Source organism: Pleurodeles waltl, chromosome 11, assembly GCF_031143425.1.
Source record: "Pleurodeles waltl isolate 20211129_DDA chromosome 11, aPleWal1.hap1.20221129, whole genome shotgun sequence".
Classification (NCBI taxonomy): Eukaryota; Metazoa; Chordata; class Amphibia; order Caudata; family Salamandridae; genus Pleurodeles; species Pleurodeles waltl.
The window spans coordinates 432,300,524-432,319,486 of NC_090450.1; the positions used below are offsets into that span (position 1 = coordinate 432,300,524).

The window sequence follows — 18,963 nt, forward strand, 5'->3', positions numbered from 1 at the left end:
CTACTATATATGACAATACACTCTATACATACATGCATTTGACATGTACATGGGATATCAGTTCAAGGTTCTGGGTTTCACATCACAATGGAATGTTACACACGAGGTGTCAATACATCTGCTCTCTCTTGACACAGAGAACATTTCTGGTCACACTATAGAGTCACAACACAATACACATTACCAGCACTACTTCATGTGCAACTCATAAGGCATAGATAGGAGTCCACTACCCATTATGAGGTTTCACTTGCTGCACTCCTCCAGGTCACAGAACTGGTTCTGTACTTCATATTATCCGGAACAGAATTACGCTTGGAGGCAGATACTAGCCTAGTGTGAAGCCAGGGCCAGAAGTAAAATTCAGGATACCTGTTTCACACAAGGTTGGGGACTCTAAGGATAGGAGTCCATTCCCGCATGAGAAACTCCTGTCCCAACAGTTGTCAAGTGATATATGCACCCTAGCCCTAGGCTTCATTTTCCTAGCCCAGATTGCTCCTCATTCTAATCTGTACTCCACGGACCTCAATTTCAATCACCAGCACCCCTGCCAAGAGACCCCTATTGTGGAGACGCTCCAGCAGGGTGGTAAAGCTCTTCTTAAAACCTCCTCCTTTAGGTTTTTCAACACAGCTGCTTACTGCTGCAAACTCTCAACAGACACTGTGCCCTGATGCATTTGCATAAATACAAGGATATTGTTGTGGTATGGTCATGTGACAACTTAATAGCACTAATTTGGCAACTTAACACAGTCATATCAGTACAATGAAGACGTTTTGTGATCAATAAATGGCTTTCATTTATATTCTCATCACCTATTGCAAAGTTAACTCCCAATCAAAACATGTTTTCCATATACCATCCTTATAAATTTAAAGCACCTCATTTAGCACTACAAATATTGGCAAACACCAAAAAGGTAGGTCATGGGACTGAGCTGTGTATACATTTAGCCCTGCCTGGTTTGCACTACCTACACAGACAAGCTGTGTACAGAGTGTTGTCTGTGGTGAACAAAGTGCATGACTTTGAGCATGATTTGCTCCCGTAAATACAGGGTTAATACAGGGTTAATGTTAATAAACATATATATAGCCAACAACTGTGACCAATACCTTTGCTAGAAGTACCCAGACAAAATTGCCTGTGTCCTTTCCTCATAATATCAGGCACAAACCATAACTACTGGGCAATGCACTGTACTAAGTACCAGTCATTAATATTGAGAGTGCATCCCAAGGCTCTGAATTCATTTCCCATGTGCACGGAACCCAAAGTACATGACATGTAAACATGCCTGAGTAGTAATGCTCATAGAGGCTCTGATTTAGAACTTGGCTGATAGAATACTCCATCATAAATATGACTGATATCCTGTGTGCAATATTATATTATATGGCACTTGTAATACAGCGGGCAGGATATCTGTCATGTTTGTGACATTTGCCAAATTCTAAAAGAGGCCCAGAATATGGTCTTTGCCCACTCCCTGCACACAGCATTGGTTCAGGCCAAGCTACGTGACTACTGGGCACAGAATCAACCATGACCACAATACCCTCACGCATTCTGCTATTGCTTGTGTATGTTCTCTAATCTCCAAACCCCACTTGACTGTCTGAATGAGAATGAAAATTTCAGGTAATATCCTCTTCCTACTGGCAGTCAATAAACAATTTGCACAAACTTTGAAAAACGAAACTTACATGAACAACTTTAGTTTTTATGTCTGTCTTAGAGAAAGCTTTAGCTTTCACACATTTCTCCTCTTTTTAAAAACCAAAAGAAAAATGAACCCACACACAAATACATGAATATATAAATACACGGTGGGTTTTGTATGCAGCATGGGGGAATGGATGAACTCACTTTGGCACTGGCTTACTACGCTGTAAGTAACTGCATTTAGACTGTGACCATGTGCTCAGGTACCTTCTACGAAATCCACTTTAGTGCCAAACCTTTCATTTCTGCTTTCATTACTTATTTTGGCATGGCAGTTTAAATTGTGGCATTACTTTTAAACATTTATTGCCTATTTCATTTGTTTACAAAAATACATAAAAACATACTGCAGGCTGGGCCTATGGCATGTCTTCACAAATAATTAATAAAAACACACTGCAGGCTAGCTAAGGTCAGACCTATTGACTTTGTGAATGCTTGTTGATAATGAATATAAAACTGTACAAGATCAATCATAGGCAGACAATGACGTTTTGTCATGGCCAAATTCATAAGCAATCACAAAAAGGCTTTCGTAGAGACTGCATTCAATACTAGCCTCCATCAGGACATACTTTGGTCATGCCATTTTTGCAGCACAGACGAAGCAGTACACACCTCTACTGTATGAGTAGTTTAGAGTTTCGTTTACCAATATTGGGTACTACCATCTAATCCTATGGTGGATGTTCCAGGTTCAGTGGTCAAAAGCATCAACGCCAGGTAACTATCCTTGACCTCCATGGTCACGGGTTAAAGTCTGTGTAGATCCATTCAGTCTGTCATCCCTCTGATGTTGATAAAATATGCATCATTGACATGAGCCTCAATATACATCCTTTAACTGTGTCAAAATACACTGTGGGGTGAATAGGCGATCTATTCTATGTTAAGTGTAGCTTGAAATTGACATATTTGCATATTGGCTGGTAGATCTAAAGTTGTTTATAGCCCCTAGTAGGAGTGGTAAGTGTACGCCATGCTCTTACAATTTCTTTTCCTATGGTCCTAGCAAACAATGTTTCAAAGGGGTGCCCTGAAATCCAAGTTCTGGTTATAAGGGCTGTAGAAGATAATACTTCTCAGCACCTAGTTACACCTATCAAATGCCAGCTAAAATTCAGCCTCAGATTTTTTAAGATTTTGCATTTGCGTTTATGTCACTTAATCAATGCAGACTTGACACACAATACTTTGTGGTGTTTACAAAGCAATACAAATGATTATTGGCATTTCTTTTGTTGCAAATACAACACAAGGCAGTGCAATACTTTGTGTTAGAAAAGCATTCCATGGGTAGTGCATGGACTTTCCCATCCACCCATGAATTTTAAGGCAACTCCACATCTACAAAGATGTGTAGACATGGGTGTGTGCCACAATTGTGCACCTGCCCGAGGCTGGTGTAATGAGGAGAAATATTTTTATTTCTTCTTGTTATGTCCTCTTTGCATGTGTGCTCACTTCTGCAGCACACACACACAAAGGAAAAAGCCTCAAAGGACAGTTTTTGTGTAGGAAGGTATCCCTTCCATCAAAAAAACTATAGCAACCTTAACACAGGAACCCTTGCACTATGGTAAATGAGTGCCTCATTTGTACTAGACAGTCACAAGTGTGCCAGCACGTGGAGAGAGCTGAAATGATCAATTACTTTGAAGATATGGTAAGGTTCTGCTCTCTTCCATTGATACACTGCAGCACAGCAACTTCACTTGCTGAGCTGTACTGCATTCTGTGAACTCTTTTAAAATATGCCCTTCAGGTTTTGTCAATGGAATATTTTGTGCCCCATCAAATAGCACATATTTAGACTTTTAAGCTATCGTCCAGTACGAACAAAATGCTGATCATTTTAAGCCCTGTAATATATTTGTGGTTAAGGACATTTTACACAATGCATACACAACAACTTTGGACAAGTTACACTACTTCCCGTGATACCACCACTAAGTAATAAAACCAGTTGCATCAAAAATAATTTTGTTTAAACATTAGAAGGGGGAGATTGGTTAGGTCTATGGACTTCAACAATATTATTTACCAGTTATACTAGTGTATGGAACATTATAACATAATAATACATTGAAAACGCCTAAAACCTTGTTCACGTGTAGCAAGGATATCTAGTTCACAGTCGAAGAAGAGCATAAGAAAGCAATCTCAGAGGATTTATATTTTCCTATGTATCTACTATTTTATTTCGTCTTACAAATTTCAAACAGAGTTGGTTTACATTTGCAGAATCTGCCCTATGACTTATGGGAGGTTTCAACATCACATCAAAAGAGCAGACACTCTGATGTGTCGTTGACTTACCTCGTTGACTTGTGCCTGTGTCTGTTGTAATCTCCTGTTACTGGTCGTGTTCGGGGGTTGGTTCGGAGCCCCTGCTCCAGGAGCACCTCCTGCAGTCTGTGTGGGAGCTGGGGCAGACCTGAAAAGGCATCAATGGAAGTTATCACTGTGGCCATCTTTAGGTTAAAGACAAAAATCATTGACTAACGTCATGCTACCCTTTGAATCATGATTTTTGTTGGGCTGCAGTTTTGTAATACCTTTGTTGGAACCACAAACAATTGCGCAAGTACTACGAGCTGTTCAACTTTTCTGTATGGTTAAAAAAATTACAGAATGCAAATGGAGTCATACGAAATACGCCATTCTAAACTACTTTCAGATACCAGAAAGCCTGCAGAACATTTTAAAAACAAATTAATAGAAGGACAGTTTTAAAGAAAATCCATTTCAAGTCATTTTTAAATTAATTTTAATTCATTTACAAACACAAACAGTAAACACATAGGGCCAGATGTATCATCTGATTTTGCACTCGCAAACAGCAAAATCGGCCGTTTGCGAGTGCAAATCGGGGTCTGCAATGCATCAACTGCATTCGCGGACCAAAAAATGAAAATTGCAAAAATTGCGATTTTCTGCGTTGCGACCTGGATTTTGCAAATCGCAATTTGCGATTCGCAAAATCTAGGTCGCAATGCAATTCTGCAAAAAATCGCAAATTGCGATTTTTCGCAGAATGGTATTTTGCACTTGCAAAATACCATGACCTGCAACCAGGTGGTAACCTAGTGCAAAATTAAAAAATGCAGTACAACTGCATTTTTATATTAGATATGTAAAGCACACAAGCCCTTTTGGCATGTGTGTACTTTACATGTGCAAAAAAAAAAATGGGGTGCAGGAGTGCGGACCTTAGGCCCCCAGCACCCTGGCCCTTTGCTTTTCCCAAATTGCGATTTCTGTTTCAGAAATCGCAATTTGCAAAATGCAAAAAATTCGCAGCTATGGGCCAACAGGCCCATAGCTGCGAATGGGGCCAGTATCGCAATTTGCCAGAATCGCAATGGGCCAGATTCATACATCTGGCCCATAGTCCTTTCCTTGATTATTAAAAGTCCAGAGTCAACAATTTAACTAGAGAAGAATAAAGTTCACATTACATGACAAAGTCTATTTGTTAATCATTATGACTGGTCTGTAATAGAAGTTGATAGGAATTCTGGAATTATACATTTTGTGCGATTCAAGCAGAGATTGCTGTTAAAATCTTTGAATGAAAACATGCAGGAATTGGTGCCGAACATGTCCTTTTTACATGTTATACCCCCAAATCTCGTAATCCCAATTATTTCCATGTTCTTGAAATTACTGGGACCCCAGTAACAGTAATTCTGTGGCAATAAAATAACAGGGATGTTACAGGACCACTCATAGTGAAGGTCTTATGAGTGAACTTGTACCAAGGCCAGAGATTAAAACAAATGGTAATAAAAGGCCCCTCCTGGGCATGGGTATTACAGTTTCCTAAAGTTCTTTTTAGTTCAAGTGCGCAAGCGATTTGACTTGTAAATATTGTGGGATTTTAGCCACACCCACTGCACGCCCATCACTTTCACTCATTCGTGGGCTTTCCTTTAAAAAATCCTTCATCATCATTGGTAAATGCTTTACGTTTGTCCCTCCTTGGGGTGGTTTTGTTACCACCTTGCAGACTACCACTGTTGCATGGGTATTTGCAAGATTGCCAATACGTTTGACTGCGAGCACACTTCTTTTTTCTTTTTGGGTCCCTCCTTTGTGCTCATGGCGGCCATGGTGCTTTGAATCAGCTTGCTTACGTCAACTGACGAAACAATATCAATAAACGTCACAACTCCACAAATTAGCTGGCCTTTAGGGACCCTTGAACAATATAACCCTTCTTCTTTCCAAAACTGAATGTCCAAATAGCTGTACAATCAGTTCAAAATAATCTATGCTCCACAATTAAAACAGTATAGGTGATGTGAAACAGTGTTTCATTCCTATCTTCAAACTTCAAAGCAAAGGATCAATTTTCAGCCTAAGCTCAATTCCGCTAGAAGCTATTTCCACAGGTTGTACTGTATGTCAGATTTTTACACAACCCATGACCAAAATTCTTACTGACATTCTTTGTGCACAAACATCTTTCATGTTTTTAGGTCGGGAGCTAGCTGAGACCTTTTGATTTTATTAAAATTGTGTATACACATATTAAGTATATAGTCTTACATATACCAGAATTCGGATAGCTCTCTTCAGCCATTGGTCTGTAATTTCATTCACATTTTCATTCCTTCAACTAAAGCTTAAGCATAGGGCAATGGGTCAGCCCACTTCAGCCATTGGCTAACATCACTGTGAATGACAGCATTCTGCTCCTTCACAAAGGAGCAGATATGCACCCAAAGTAGTTCTCTTCACTGCCATGCACTACTATGGCTATGAGTGGTTTTTGAGAACATTGATATATATTTGCTTTTAGCCAAGCTTTCTTTTTAAATTGAGAACCTTCCTCCACCCCCCCCCCCAAGAAAGGTTTTACAAAAACAAAGCAAAACAACCACTGACAAAGCCAAATGCGTGGCAGCCAGACCTACTGGTCTTTCCAATGCTTGTATTTGATTGCTGTTGAAGGTTTTGCAAACACAACTTCCAGACTGGAAGGCGAAGTGAGAATAGTCCAGGAGAAATTTAGATAACCAAAAATGTAGATTTGAAATAAACTGAGTTGCACCATTTGTCCATCATGTTTATTAATGGCATCTAATTAACAAACAGGATTCACTGAGATTCTGTGTGAATATTTGTTGGAGGCTCCATGTTCTGGGTGACTGATGTAAGGCCCTAGCGAGGCAGGACCTACCACTCCCATCAGGGATGGGTGATTACAATCACTGTATATACCCTAGGTCACCCTTGGGTCACTTGGCACAGCGCACTCAGGCTTATCACAGAGGGAATGTGTAAAGCACTGACTCAGCATGTCCACACAATAAGTATACTAAGTGTCACAAACAAGACTTCACACATGGTGTATGTAAATAAAATTTGTATTCAACACACCCATGAATTAACATCACATGAGCATTATGCAAATCTGGGCAAGGATTCACCCCACTTCCCAACAATAACAACAATGTATACATACAGAGAACTATAGCTCCACAGCCTAGGTCACCAGTAAACGTCAATGCCAACCGCTTTTTTAAGCAACGTGCACCGCAATCCTGCTTCACCGTGAAATTAACCCCAGACACCATATTCACTCTCACTCTGCATCACTATGCTGTGCTACAGATATCAGTCATGCTAGCATACACCACTCCCACACAATCACTTGCGGCAACCTAATGCGGTGCTCTGACAGCCAGCATGTGAGGTGTAAATTAGTTTGTAGACCCCTCTTAGACCCAAACCTTCTTCCACCCTTAAACCAATTCCTGCCCCCTCAGAATTAGAAATGAATCAACCTTTTCCCAGATGCTAAGCCACTCACAGCCGGTGCTTACACTGAGTCAGGATCCCGGGGCAAAGTTGCAGGGGAAGAAAGAGGGAATAGCTGATAAGGCAACAGTCGGCAAATAGCGGTTTGGTCCCCACTCTGGAAGTTCACTCAGGGGTCTCCACACTGGACTTCTGGCAAGGGCCTCGTTCTGCAAAGCACAAGGGGAGGGCCGCCTTGGGATTGGTTGTTCACAGTGGCATCCAGCCAAACCAGACACACTACTTCAAAGATAGTTATCAATCCTGCACCTCCCAGTACAGGAGGGGTGCAAAGTCTTGTATTGCCCCAGGCATCCAGGTGGCACACAGAGTTTACCAAATTCTGTGGCCTACTGGTATGGCCACAAGGTTGGTGCGTAATGCCCTGAGTCATACCAGATACTTCCAAATGCACATGCAAAGGGCTCAATGAAGGGCCTCTCTGGGATGCTGTTCAACGTCTAGTGCGCAATGACTTGAGTCAAACCAGACAATTCCGCTCATACACCAAAGGCCACCAATGCAGTGCCTCCGTGAAATGAGGCACAATGCTTAGTGCACGATGGCTTGAGTCACACCAGACACTCCCACTTGCACACAACAAGTTACCAATGCTGTGTCTCCCTGGAATGAGGCACGATGTCTTGTGCACAATGACATGAGATGCACCAGACAATCCCACATGCACATGAAAGCTTACCACTGCAGTGGCTCATAGGAATGAGACACCTCGCCTGTTGCGCAATGACTTGAGTTGCACCAGGCCCTTCTGAGCACACAATCAGTTACCATTCTGTACCTCCTTGGAATGAGAACAGTTGCTGAAAGTATCTTTGTACTACAAACCACCGACACATAATGAAAGTTTGTTGCAGTGTCAATACAGTGACTCTTCCCAGGTGTTTTATTGTATCACACGCCATGTACTAATCAAGGCACACTACACAGGTACCTAAAACAGTGCTAATGTGTAACAAACATAAGTGCAGGAGTCAAACTTTTTTTAGGAGCCAGCAATTGGTACTGCCAAATGCATGGTTTGTAGAGTACTAAGGTAGGGTGACCACCTGGCATTGAGGCAAATTCTGGACAGGACTGTAAAAAATTCAGGACAAAGGGTCAAAATTCAGGACAAAAATTCAGGACAAAGGGTCAAAATTCAGGACAAAAATTCAAGAACAAACGTCAGTTTTACAGACACACGCAAGAGAGGCCATGCCTCACTATGTTGTCAGTGCATTTATGTACTCTTTTTCAACATAGCACTATTTATTCACTGTGGACCTTTTGTGATTGCCTTCTGGTGTGCTACAGACAGGTGTCACATTACGTCCTTGTTCAGTAGTAAATTAATGCCCTTCACGGCAAGGCCATCACCCCTACCCAAATCTACCCTATCTTTCCTGAAGAGAAAGTAACAGCAACATTTTGATTATGTTTCTGAACATTTCAAAACCCCTGGCAAACAGTTTGGGAAACATTAAGGTAATTAACCTTATGCTAGTTTAAACAAATTGAACAAAAACATCTGGCTTACCCCAACCGCCCATGGACTTTCAACCTATTTTTTTTAAAGAGGCAGGGCAGATGGTGTGGGTGACAGTCTCACACCTAATGACAGGATGTGATGTACCCATAACTGGTCTGTAGTCTCACTGCACTCGAGTGTATGTTTGGGACTCTACATTTATCTCAGAAATGGGAGCCCGGACTACCAATCAAAGATAATAAAAGAGTAGGATGAAATCGAGATCAAATGGGAGATCCACGGCAAGTAATTCAAAGGGTTGTTGCTAACAACTGGATAAATAAAGAAGAGAAGAACAAGGTGGGACAATTCCTAAAATCAGACAAGATGGGTCCACCAAGACTATTTGAAGGTATTGGGTACCTGGGAAGTTATCTGCACACAGGAGCGAAACAGAAGGGGCACTGTCAAGTGGTTGAATAATCAACACCCATCCACTGTCACGACTCACGTGCTGCTTGCGCCTGGAATTTGCAGATCTGGTGGCGTGAGTCTTCAATGTTCGGCTTTGGCCCAAAAAGGGGCGACTCTTTCTGGTAGCCACGGTGCTGTAGGCAATGGAGACACCAAGAACAGACCGTGCCCTTCAGAAAGTAGCGCCAGAGGGAAAAACCCCTTCCAAAGGGGAAAAACCTCCAAACAGGAAAAGTCCTGGAGAAAAACAAGAACAACAAACAGGAATCCAAAAGGAGCAAAAATCAGAAAATACAGAATGCTGAGTCCAAAACCAAAAGGCAAGGAAATCAGGAGCGAAGACACCAACTGAGCAGAAAGTGTTGCAGCGCAAGGAAAGAGGAAAAACACAGCCCTTATATACCAACAAACAGGAAGTGACCCACAGGAAGTAAAAGGACACCATCTTAGATAGGGAAACAATATATAGAACAGAATAGTAGAGGAACCATAGAGAATAGGGAACAAGGAATGCTGGGAAAGCACAGGAATCTGGGAAGGAGGAAAAGACATAAAGAAAGGCACACAACAGACTGCAAAAAGAAGAAAGGACAAAGAAACGAAGAAAAACAGGTAAGAGGGTTCAGAGACCCCTGGGACAGTGAAAGGCAGAAGGAAGAACGAGGCCCCAAGCAAATCTGGGGCCTCGAAACGCGCAGGAGAGGCTGGGGGCGCGCCGCGTCTTAATAACGCGGTGCGCGGCCCGAGCCGAACGCCCGGCCGAAGTCGAGCTCTCGGCTCGCGCCGCACCGCGCGGCGCGACAGTAGGTCCCCCTCCCGAAGGCCCAGGTTTAAGAGGGAATAAACAGTGAAAGCGTTGAGTCAGGAGAGGAGCGTGAACGGAAGAGGCATCTTCCCATGAACATTCACTGAGAGGATAACCCTTCCAATGAATCAGATACTGAAGTCGTTTATGAAAAAGACGAGAGTCACAGATTTCCTGCACTTCATATTCAGGAGCATCATTCACAAGGACAGGAGGTGGACAAGGAAACTGACGTGAGTAAGGATCAGGCACATAAGGTTTAAGCTGAGAAACATGAAAAACCGGATGGATCTTCCATGTATGGGGTAAGTGAAGACGGACAGTGACAGGATTGACCAACTGGAGAATACGGAAAGGCCCATAGTAACGAGGTGTGAACTTGTTTTGAGAGAGACGTGAGGGCAAGAATTTGGAGGAGAGCCAGACTTTATCTTGCAGATGATAATTTGGATTGGTTGTACGTCTCTTGTCTGCAGCCTTCTTCATATACCTCTTGGTATGTAACAAATTAGATCGAATTAGTTTATGGAGTTGGAGAAGGCGTTTGGAGAAATAGTTAATAGCAGGTAGAGGAGAGTTGGATTGTGGAGAAGTAGGGAAAGAGGTAGGATGAAAACCATAGGAACAGAAAAAGGGAGTGACCTTGGAGGCACTATGGACTGAGTTATTGTAGGAAAATTCAGCTAAAGAGAGGTAAGTGCTCCAGTTACTTTGGGTAGAATTGCAAAAGCATCGAAGATATTGCTCTAGTCCTTGGTTCAGACGCTCAGTCTGTCCGTTGGTCTGAGGATGGAACCCTGAAGACAGGGCTCTATTCATATTCAGTGTTTTACAAAAATGCTTCCAAAATCGGGAGATGTACTGAGGTCCTCTATCAGAGATTATGGTATGTGGAAGTCCATGGAGACGGAAGACATGATCTATGAATATTTGACCTAGTTCTTGGGAAGTAGGCAGCTTTTTTAGGCCAGTGAAATGAGCCATCTTTGTGAAAGAATCCACTGTGACCATGATAACCCGGTTTCCTGCTGATGGTGGGAGCGAACACATAAAATCAGTAGAGATAGTATGCCATGGGGCCGATGGAACAGGCAAAGGTTGTAGTAATCCTGCCGGTCTGGTGTGAGGTATTTTGACTTGGGCACATATGGGACAGGCCTGAACGTATCTTTCCACATCCAGTTTCCAGGTAGGCCACCAAAAAAATCGTGAAAGTAATTCTTGTGTGGCTTTGATGCCTCTGTGACCAGCTACAGGGGAATCATGGCACATTTGTAATGCTTTCTTTTGCACCTTGTTTGTAGGGAGGAATATCAGGTCTTGGTAATAAAAATATCCTTGTTTCTTGTACAATAATGGTCTTAGTTCTTCTATGTCATGGTCCGATAGGTTGGCGTATTCTTGTTGTACTTCTTCCAGGAAAGACTGAGCCACTCCAATGATCTTACTGGGTTCTAGAAGATACTGGGATGAGGAAGGAGAACACTCTGGATATCGGCGAGACAGAGCATCAGCCAGAATGTTTTGGGATCCTGGAATATATGTAATATAAAAATCGTACTGACTGAAGAAAAAGGCCCAGCGGGCCTGACGACTATTCTGGCATACAAAATTTCTTAAACATTGTAAATTACGGTGGTCTGTCCTCACCTCAAATGGTTCCTTGGAACCCATCAGAAACTGCCTCCACTCAAGGCAGGCTGTTTTCAGAGCCAATAATTCCCTTTCAAGTACGGAATAATGTTGTTCAGCTGTGGAAAGGATATGAGACAAATAGAAAACAGGATGTTCAAGGCCATCATCCTCTTGTCGTTGGAGTAAGACAGCTCCGATGGCTCTCTCAGAAGCATCAGTTACTACTATAAATTGCTTGGTGGTATCTGGATGTCTTAAGATGGGGGCTTGGGTGAAGGCTCTCTTTAAGCTTTGAAAGGCTGCTTCAGCAGCCTCAGTCCAGACAAACCCCTTCTTTAAATTGTCCTTCTTTAAGGTGTGAGTTATGTGGCTAGTCTGACTGGCAAAGTCTAGAATGAATTGTCGATAGAAGTTTGCTAAACCTAGGAAACATTGTGTTTCTTTTATGGTAGAAGGAGAAGGCCACTCTAGGATAGCTTGTACCTTTTCTTGGTCCATAGCTATGCCGGTGGGACTTAAATGATAGCCCAGATATTTGACTTCCGTTATGTCGAACTCACATTTCTCTGGTTTGCAAAATAGTTGATGATCACGAAGTCTTTGAAGAACTTGTTTCACATGGGAAGTATGGAGTTCAGGATTTCTAGAATAAATAAGAATGTCATCTAGGTAGATCACGACTGTCTGATTAAGTAGGTCTGAAAACACTGAGTCCATAAATCTCTGGAAGATTGCCGGGGCGTTAGTAAGACCAAACGGCATAACCCTATATTCAAAATGGCCAAATGGGGTCCTGAATGCTGTCTTCCATTCGTCGCCTTCTCTTATGCGTAAAAGGTGGTAGGCTCCTCGTAAATCCAATTTAGTAAAACGTTGGGCCCCTCTGATTGCTTCCAGTATGTCCCTGATGAGAGGCAAAGGATAACGATCTTTAATGGTGATTTTATTCAGACCTCGAAAATCCAGGCACGGACGAAGATCCTTAGTCTTCTTGGGCACAAAAAAGAGAGGGGCCCCAGCCGGAGACGACGATGGAACAATAAGACCACTCTGTATATTTTCGTCCAGATACTCCTTTAGAACTTCCCTTTCGGGTTCCGTGAGGGAGTACATCCTCCCAAAAGGAACAATTGTGCCGGGTTCTAATGGAATTGCACAATCATATTCTCGATGTGGAGGTAGCACAGGTTTTGACGGTTTTTGGAAAATATCCTGAAACTCCAAATAGTGGTCTGGGACCCCTTGGACCGTATTAATGGACATACCAGTGGCACCTTCAGTAGCTAAGGATCTTTTCGGAGACCAATACTTGTCGGAAGTAAAACAGTTCTCGTGACAAAATTGCGAAGACAAAGAGACTGTCCGGGTAACCCAATTTATATATGGGTTATGTCTAATGAGCCACGGAATTCCAAGAATGATGGTATGGTTAGGGGACGTAATAAGATCGAAGGAGATGTGTTCTTGATGGTTTCCCACCTGTAGACTTAACATCAGGGTAGTGGTGTCTACAGGACCAGAGGATATCAAAGATCCATCCACAGTGTGTACCTGTTCGGGTACTTCTTTTGCTTGAGTAGGAACTAGGTTAGCAGCAGCCCATGTCTTGTCCATGTATATACCACTAGCACCACAGTCTAGTAATGCCATAGTCTTTTCTTGACGACCGTCAGGAAGTTGTAACAGGACAGGAAAGATGAACAAGGCAGTTGTATTGTCATTAAAGGAGCTGATGGAAGGTATAGCTGTAGATCCCGTCCCCTCCCTTCTTACAGAGGACGGGAGGTGGCGTTTCCCGAAGGTCTGGACGGACGTACTGGACAGGTACGGAGTATGTGACCAGCAGAACCACAATACAGGCACAACCCTCTCTTGCGTCTGTCTTCTCGTTCACTAGCAGAGAGCGGACCTCGGGTAGTATCCACCTGCATGGGTTCCCCTTCGATGTCTCTAGCAGGAGTGCGAGGTTCCTCGGAACGCTGCAGGTATGCACGGGAGCTACTTGGTTGGGTAAACCCTCTACTCCTTTTCTTTTCCGATCTCCGTTCCTGAAGACGATATTCGATGGACAGTGCTTGATCCATCAGGCCACGAAGATCTTCCGCTCTGGTAGAATGCACTAGTTCATCCTTTATTTCTTCTTTGAGTCCTCTACGAAATAATGTTACCAGAGTACGTTCCACCCAAGTGGTCTCTGCCGCCAGCTGACGAAAACGGGTTATATATTGCAGGACGTCTTGGGAGCCTTGTTGGATGTCGCACAAGGCTTCTTCAGCGGAGGCTTCCAATCCAGGACGGCTAAACATTTGTTTGAAGCGACTCACAAAGGCGGAATAGTCTGACAATACAGGGTCGTCGGAGGACACCATCGGGGTTGCCCAGGCCAAGGCTGGGCCGGATAAGGCACTGATAAGATAACCCACCTTGGTCCTGTCGTGGGAGAATTGAGTAGGTCGGAAGGCGAAATACACCGTTAAAGCATCCAAGAACTCGCGAAGCTTGGTTGGTTCACCAGAGAAACAAGGGGTAGAAGCAGAGATTGTCGGAACATCACTGGTGCGGAGGGCCAAAGCCTGTCGTAACGCAGCATTTTCATTACGTAGTTGTTGCAACTCCTGGGCTTGTTGCTGAATCGTGGTTAACAGAGATTGCTCCGGATCTGCAGCAGCCGCCACTGTATTATCCATGGTGTTTGAGGACGTCGGAATGGTTAGGCGCTGCAATCTGTCACGACTCACGTGCTGCTTGCGCCTGGAATTTGCAGATCTGGTGGCGTGAGTCTTCAATGTTCGGCTTTGGCCCAAAAAGGGGCGACTCTTTCTGGTAGCCACGGTGCTGTAGGCAATGGAGACACCAAGAACAGACCGTGCCCTTCAGAAAGTAGCGCCAGAGGGAAAAACCCCTTCCAAAGGGGAAAAACCTCCAAACAGGAAAAGTCCTGGAGAAAAACAAGAACAACAAACAGGAATCCAAAAGGAGCAAAAATCAGAAAATACAGAATGCTGAGTCCAAAACCAAAAGGCAAGGAAATCAGGAGCGAAGACACCAACTGAGCAGAAAGTGTTGCAGCGCAAGGAAAGAGGAAAAACACAGCCCTTATATACCAACAAACAGGAAGTGACCCACAGGAAGTAAAAGGACACCATCTTAGATAGGGAAACAATATATAGAACAGAATAGTAGAGGAACCATAGAGAATAGGGAACAAGGAATGCTGGGAAAGCACAGGAATCTGGGAAGGAGGAAAAGACATAAAGAAAGGCACACAACAGACTGCAAAAAGAAGAAAGGACAAAGAAACGAAGAAAAACAGGTAAGAGGGTTCAGAGACCCCTGGGACAGTGAAAGGCAGAAGGAAGAACGAGGCCCCAAGCAAATCTGGGGCCTCGAAACGCGCAGGAGAGGCTGGGGGCGCGCCGCGTCTTAATAACGCGGTGCGCGGCCCGAGCCGAACGCCCGGCCGAAGTCGAGCTCTCGGCTCGCGCCGCACCGCGCGGCGCGACATCCACCTTGGCAAACTCTTCTGGTGCAATGGTTCGCTGTTAGTGCTTGTGAAGGGTGAGCAGGGGCCAGACCCCTTGCAAGGTTGTGCAAGGCAATTGCCCGCTTAGTCCATGTCTTTATATGGTTTTGAAATTGAGCAAAAGCCAAACTAGAGATCTGGGTTATCCCTAAGTGTCAAGTACACATACAATCTTCAAAATATTTGGGATGTAAATTGCACAAACAAAATTAAAAAAAATTAAACTTTAATTAGTGTTTCATTAACATATGGCACTGTTTTCGCCTTCATACACAATTAGATCTCAGATTGAACTGGGAACAAGTTACCTTTTGATACCTAGTGATTAATATCTACCATTCTTACACTGATTTCCAGGATGAAAATCTCGGCAGAGCGAACGGTCCCTCCAAGCCCAGTTTGCTTTTTGGTCTTCTCTTCTGCTTTCTGTAGAGGCCATGTGGCACTAGAGAAGATGGTGTGCTACCCCAATGATAGTATTATTTTGCAAACCTTCCCCTGCTCGTCCTTCATTCCTTCTTCAGACAGGCCACACATCTGATCTGGTCGCTGCGGCGCCATCGGGAGCTCTTTCAACTCTAAAGCTAACTGTGACTGCGGGTGGATTAGATCTTCAGGACTTAGAATGCTTTTATTCAGCTGCAGATGTCCAATGGGTGGCTCACTGGCTTTCTGCCCACCGCCCTGCATGAGATGGGGTTTACCAGTAAAGACTTTTAAGGAAGGCTTAATGCACTGCTCATCGTTTCCTACTGACCATTCTATGGATCACCTTCCGGGGTTATCATGCATGGCTTTCTCTTGCCTTGCCAGAACCTGTAAACTCACTGACACGAAGAAACCCTATGCTCCTGCACTACCTTTGCTAAGCCTTCCCACTCGCACAGGATGGCTGTGCTCAGAGCAACTCTATCAGTGGCATGTTGCAGGTGTCTTAAAATTGGGGACTTTGTTTCTGAACAGTGAGCTACTAAATTTCCAAACCCTTGTGGCAAACTACCATCTTCACCCCGGTCAACTCCTTACTTACAACCACCTTAAATAATCATTAAATGCCCTATTTCATGTCTGCTACCTAGCACTAACCCGACAAGAGGTGTGCCAGAAGCTCTGTACCATAGGAAATGGTGGCAAACTGATAGAATGGGTGTACAGACCTATCCTGCAACATGGAAACCACTCCAGGTCTTCTTGTCATACTACCTGGGTGATTGATGTAGCAAAACCTCTGCAAGATATGGTCTAAAATACTGGACTTTCCCCACAAAGTATCCCACAGCTGTCACTTTAAGTAAATTCATAGTGCTTCCTTGTGAATGCCTTCTGCCCGTTGCTTGCCATTGGCCTTGTTGTTTGTAACTCACAATTTGTTGCTTTCAATTTGCTGGCTTTATTTGTTTTAGGCCATGCAGCTTGAATTTGTCCCTTCCCTTGCCAAAACCTTATTTACAGTATCCTGCCGAGTGATCCCTTTCTGTAAACAGGCCTGTAAATCTTGTTCTTATCTCATCATATTTGCTGTGCATTCAAAGAACAAAGTCAAATGTCAGGCTCTGTCTTCGGTGGGAACTTAGGGCCAGATGTAGCAAACGTTTTTACCCATGTTGTGTCTATGGGAAAAAGTGTTAGTACATATGGCCCTTAGTGTTTACTTTCCTTTCTCTGACTTCAAAGTGAGAGGATTTATGCAACAATCTTGCTGGATACTGGGGTTAGGAAAGAGTTTTTTCTATCACATGACAACATTTAAATAGACTTCAGAATATATCAGAATTGCACCCTACTTTGTATCACTCCACTTTATGCCACTCCATGCCACTGTTCTCTTCTCCATTCGGAACCACTCTACATTATGTCACTGCTCTCTATGCTACTTCACACTATGCCTCTCTACCCTACTCTGTACTACTCTACTCTAAGCCACCGCACTTTGCGCCTCTCTACACCACTGTGCTCTGCTCGTCTGTACACCATACCACTCCAGTCTAGGTAACACCAATATAATCCGCACAACTCCACTCTCTGCCACTCTGCAACGCTGCACTGTACGCCACTGCACTCTAAGCTAATACACTTTACTCTGTAACACTCAACTCTATGCCCCTGCACTCTACATCAATACACTGTACATCATTCTAATCTACTCTGCACCTCTGCACTCTATGCCACGGCACTCTACACTACTTTACTCTATGCCATCACACTATATGCCACTTTATGCAACTCCACTCTAACCTGCACTTCTCCACTCTAAGCCACCTCACTCTACTGTGAAATAATCTACTTTATGCCACTGCACTCTGTGCCACTGCATTCTATGCCACTGCACTCTACCCTGCACCTCTCCACTCTATGCAACTGCACTCTACTCTGAAACAATCTATTCTACGCCACTGTACTCTATACCACTCTGACCACTGCACTCTAGTTCAATGCACTCTACACCACTGCAAGCTGAATCTCTGCAACACTGCTCTGGTCGCCACTATACTCTACACCACTCTGCCCTGTACTACTGCATTTTGCACCAATATACTCTATTCCACTGCATTCTATGCCACTCTACTCTGCCCAATGCCACTCTATGCTACTGCACTCTACACCAGTGCACTCTAAACAACTGCACTGCCCTTTACTCTGCACCACTGTACTCTATGCCACTGTTCTCTGTACCACTCTACACCACTGCACTGACACTCTACTCTGCAACTCTGCACTCTACACCACTCTACTCTATGCCACTGCACTCTAGGCACTATACTCTACACCACTCTACTCTGCACCACTCTACACCACTACACTCTATGCCACATGAGTCTACTCTGCACTCTATGACACCACTCTGCATTACTGCGCTCTCTGCTACTCTATTGTATGCCACTCTACTCCACTGCACTCTATGTAACTCTACCCCATGCCACTCTATGCCACTGCACTCTGCGCCAATGCACTCTAAACAACTGCACTGTACGCCACTGCCCTCTACTCTGTACCACTATACTCTACGCCACTGCTCTGTGCCACTCTACTCCACTCTACATCACTGCACTGACACTCTACTCTGCAGTGTTGCACTCTCCATCACCAAACTATACACCAATGTTCTATGTACTACTGCATTCTATGCCACTGCACTCTATGCCATTCTACTCTGCATCACTCCACTCTACAGCACTTTGCCCTACTCTGCACCACTCTACACTACACCAACACTCCCTGCAATGTGAGTCTACTCTGCAATCTATGCCACTGCACCACTCTACACTACTGCTCTCTCTGCTACTCTATTGTATGCCATTCTACTCCACTGCACTCTATGCCACTCTACTCTGTCCATTGCCACTCCATGCCACTGCACTCTAAACCACTGCACTCTACGATAATGAACTCTAAACAACTGCACTGTACCCCACTGCACTGTACTTTGCACCACTGGGCTCTACGCCACTGCTCCTATGCTAGTCTACTCCACTCCACACCACTATGCCACTAGCTTTAAGCTGTTCTGAACAGCAGCTA

At 43.8% G+C, this 18,963-nt stretch overlaps 1 protein-coding gene across 1 annotated transcript in view; it reads right to left on the reverse strand.

The window, feature by feature from the left end:
* Positions 1–18,963, reverse strand: part of LOC138265773 (vesicle-associated membrane protein 1-like) — a 330,957-nt gene that overhangs the window by 168,237 nt on the left and 143,757 nt on the right. Inside the window, exon 2 of the mRNA XM_069213794.1 lies at positions 4,051–4,168. Coding sequence (XP_069069895.1) covers positions 4,051–4,168 — 118 coding nt within the window. The remainder of the gene's footprint in view (positions 1–4,050; positions 4,169–18,963) is intronic.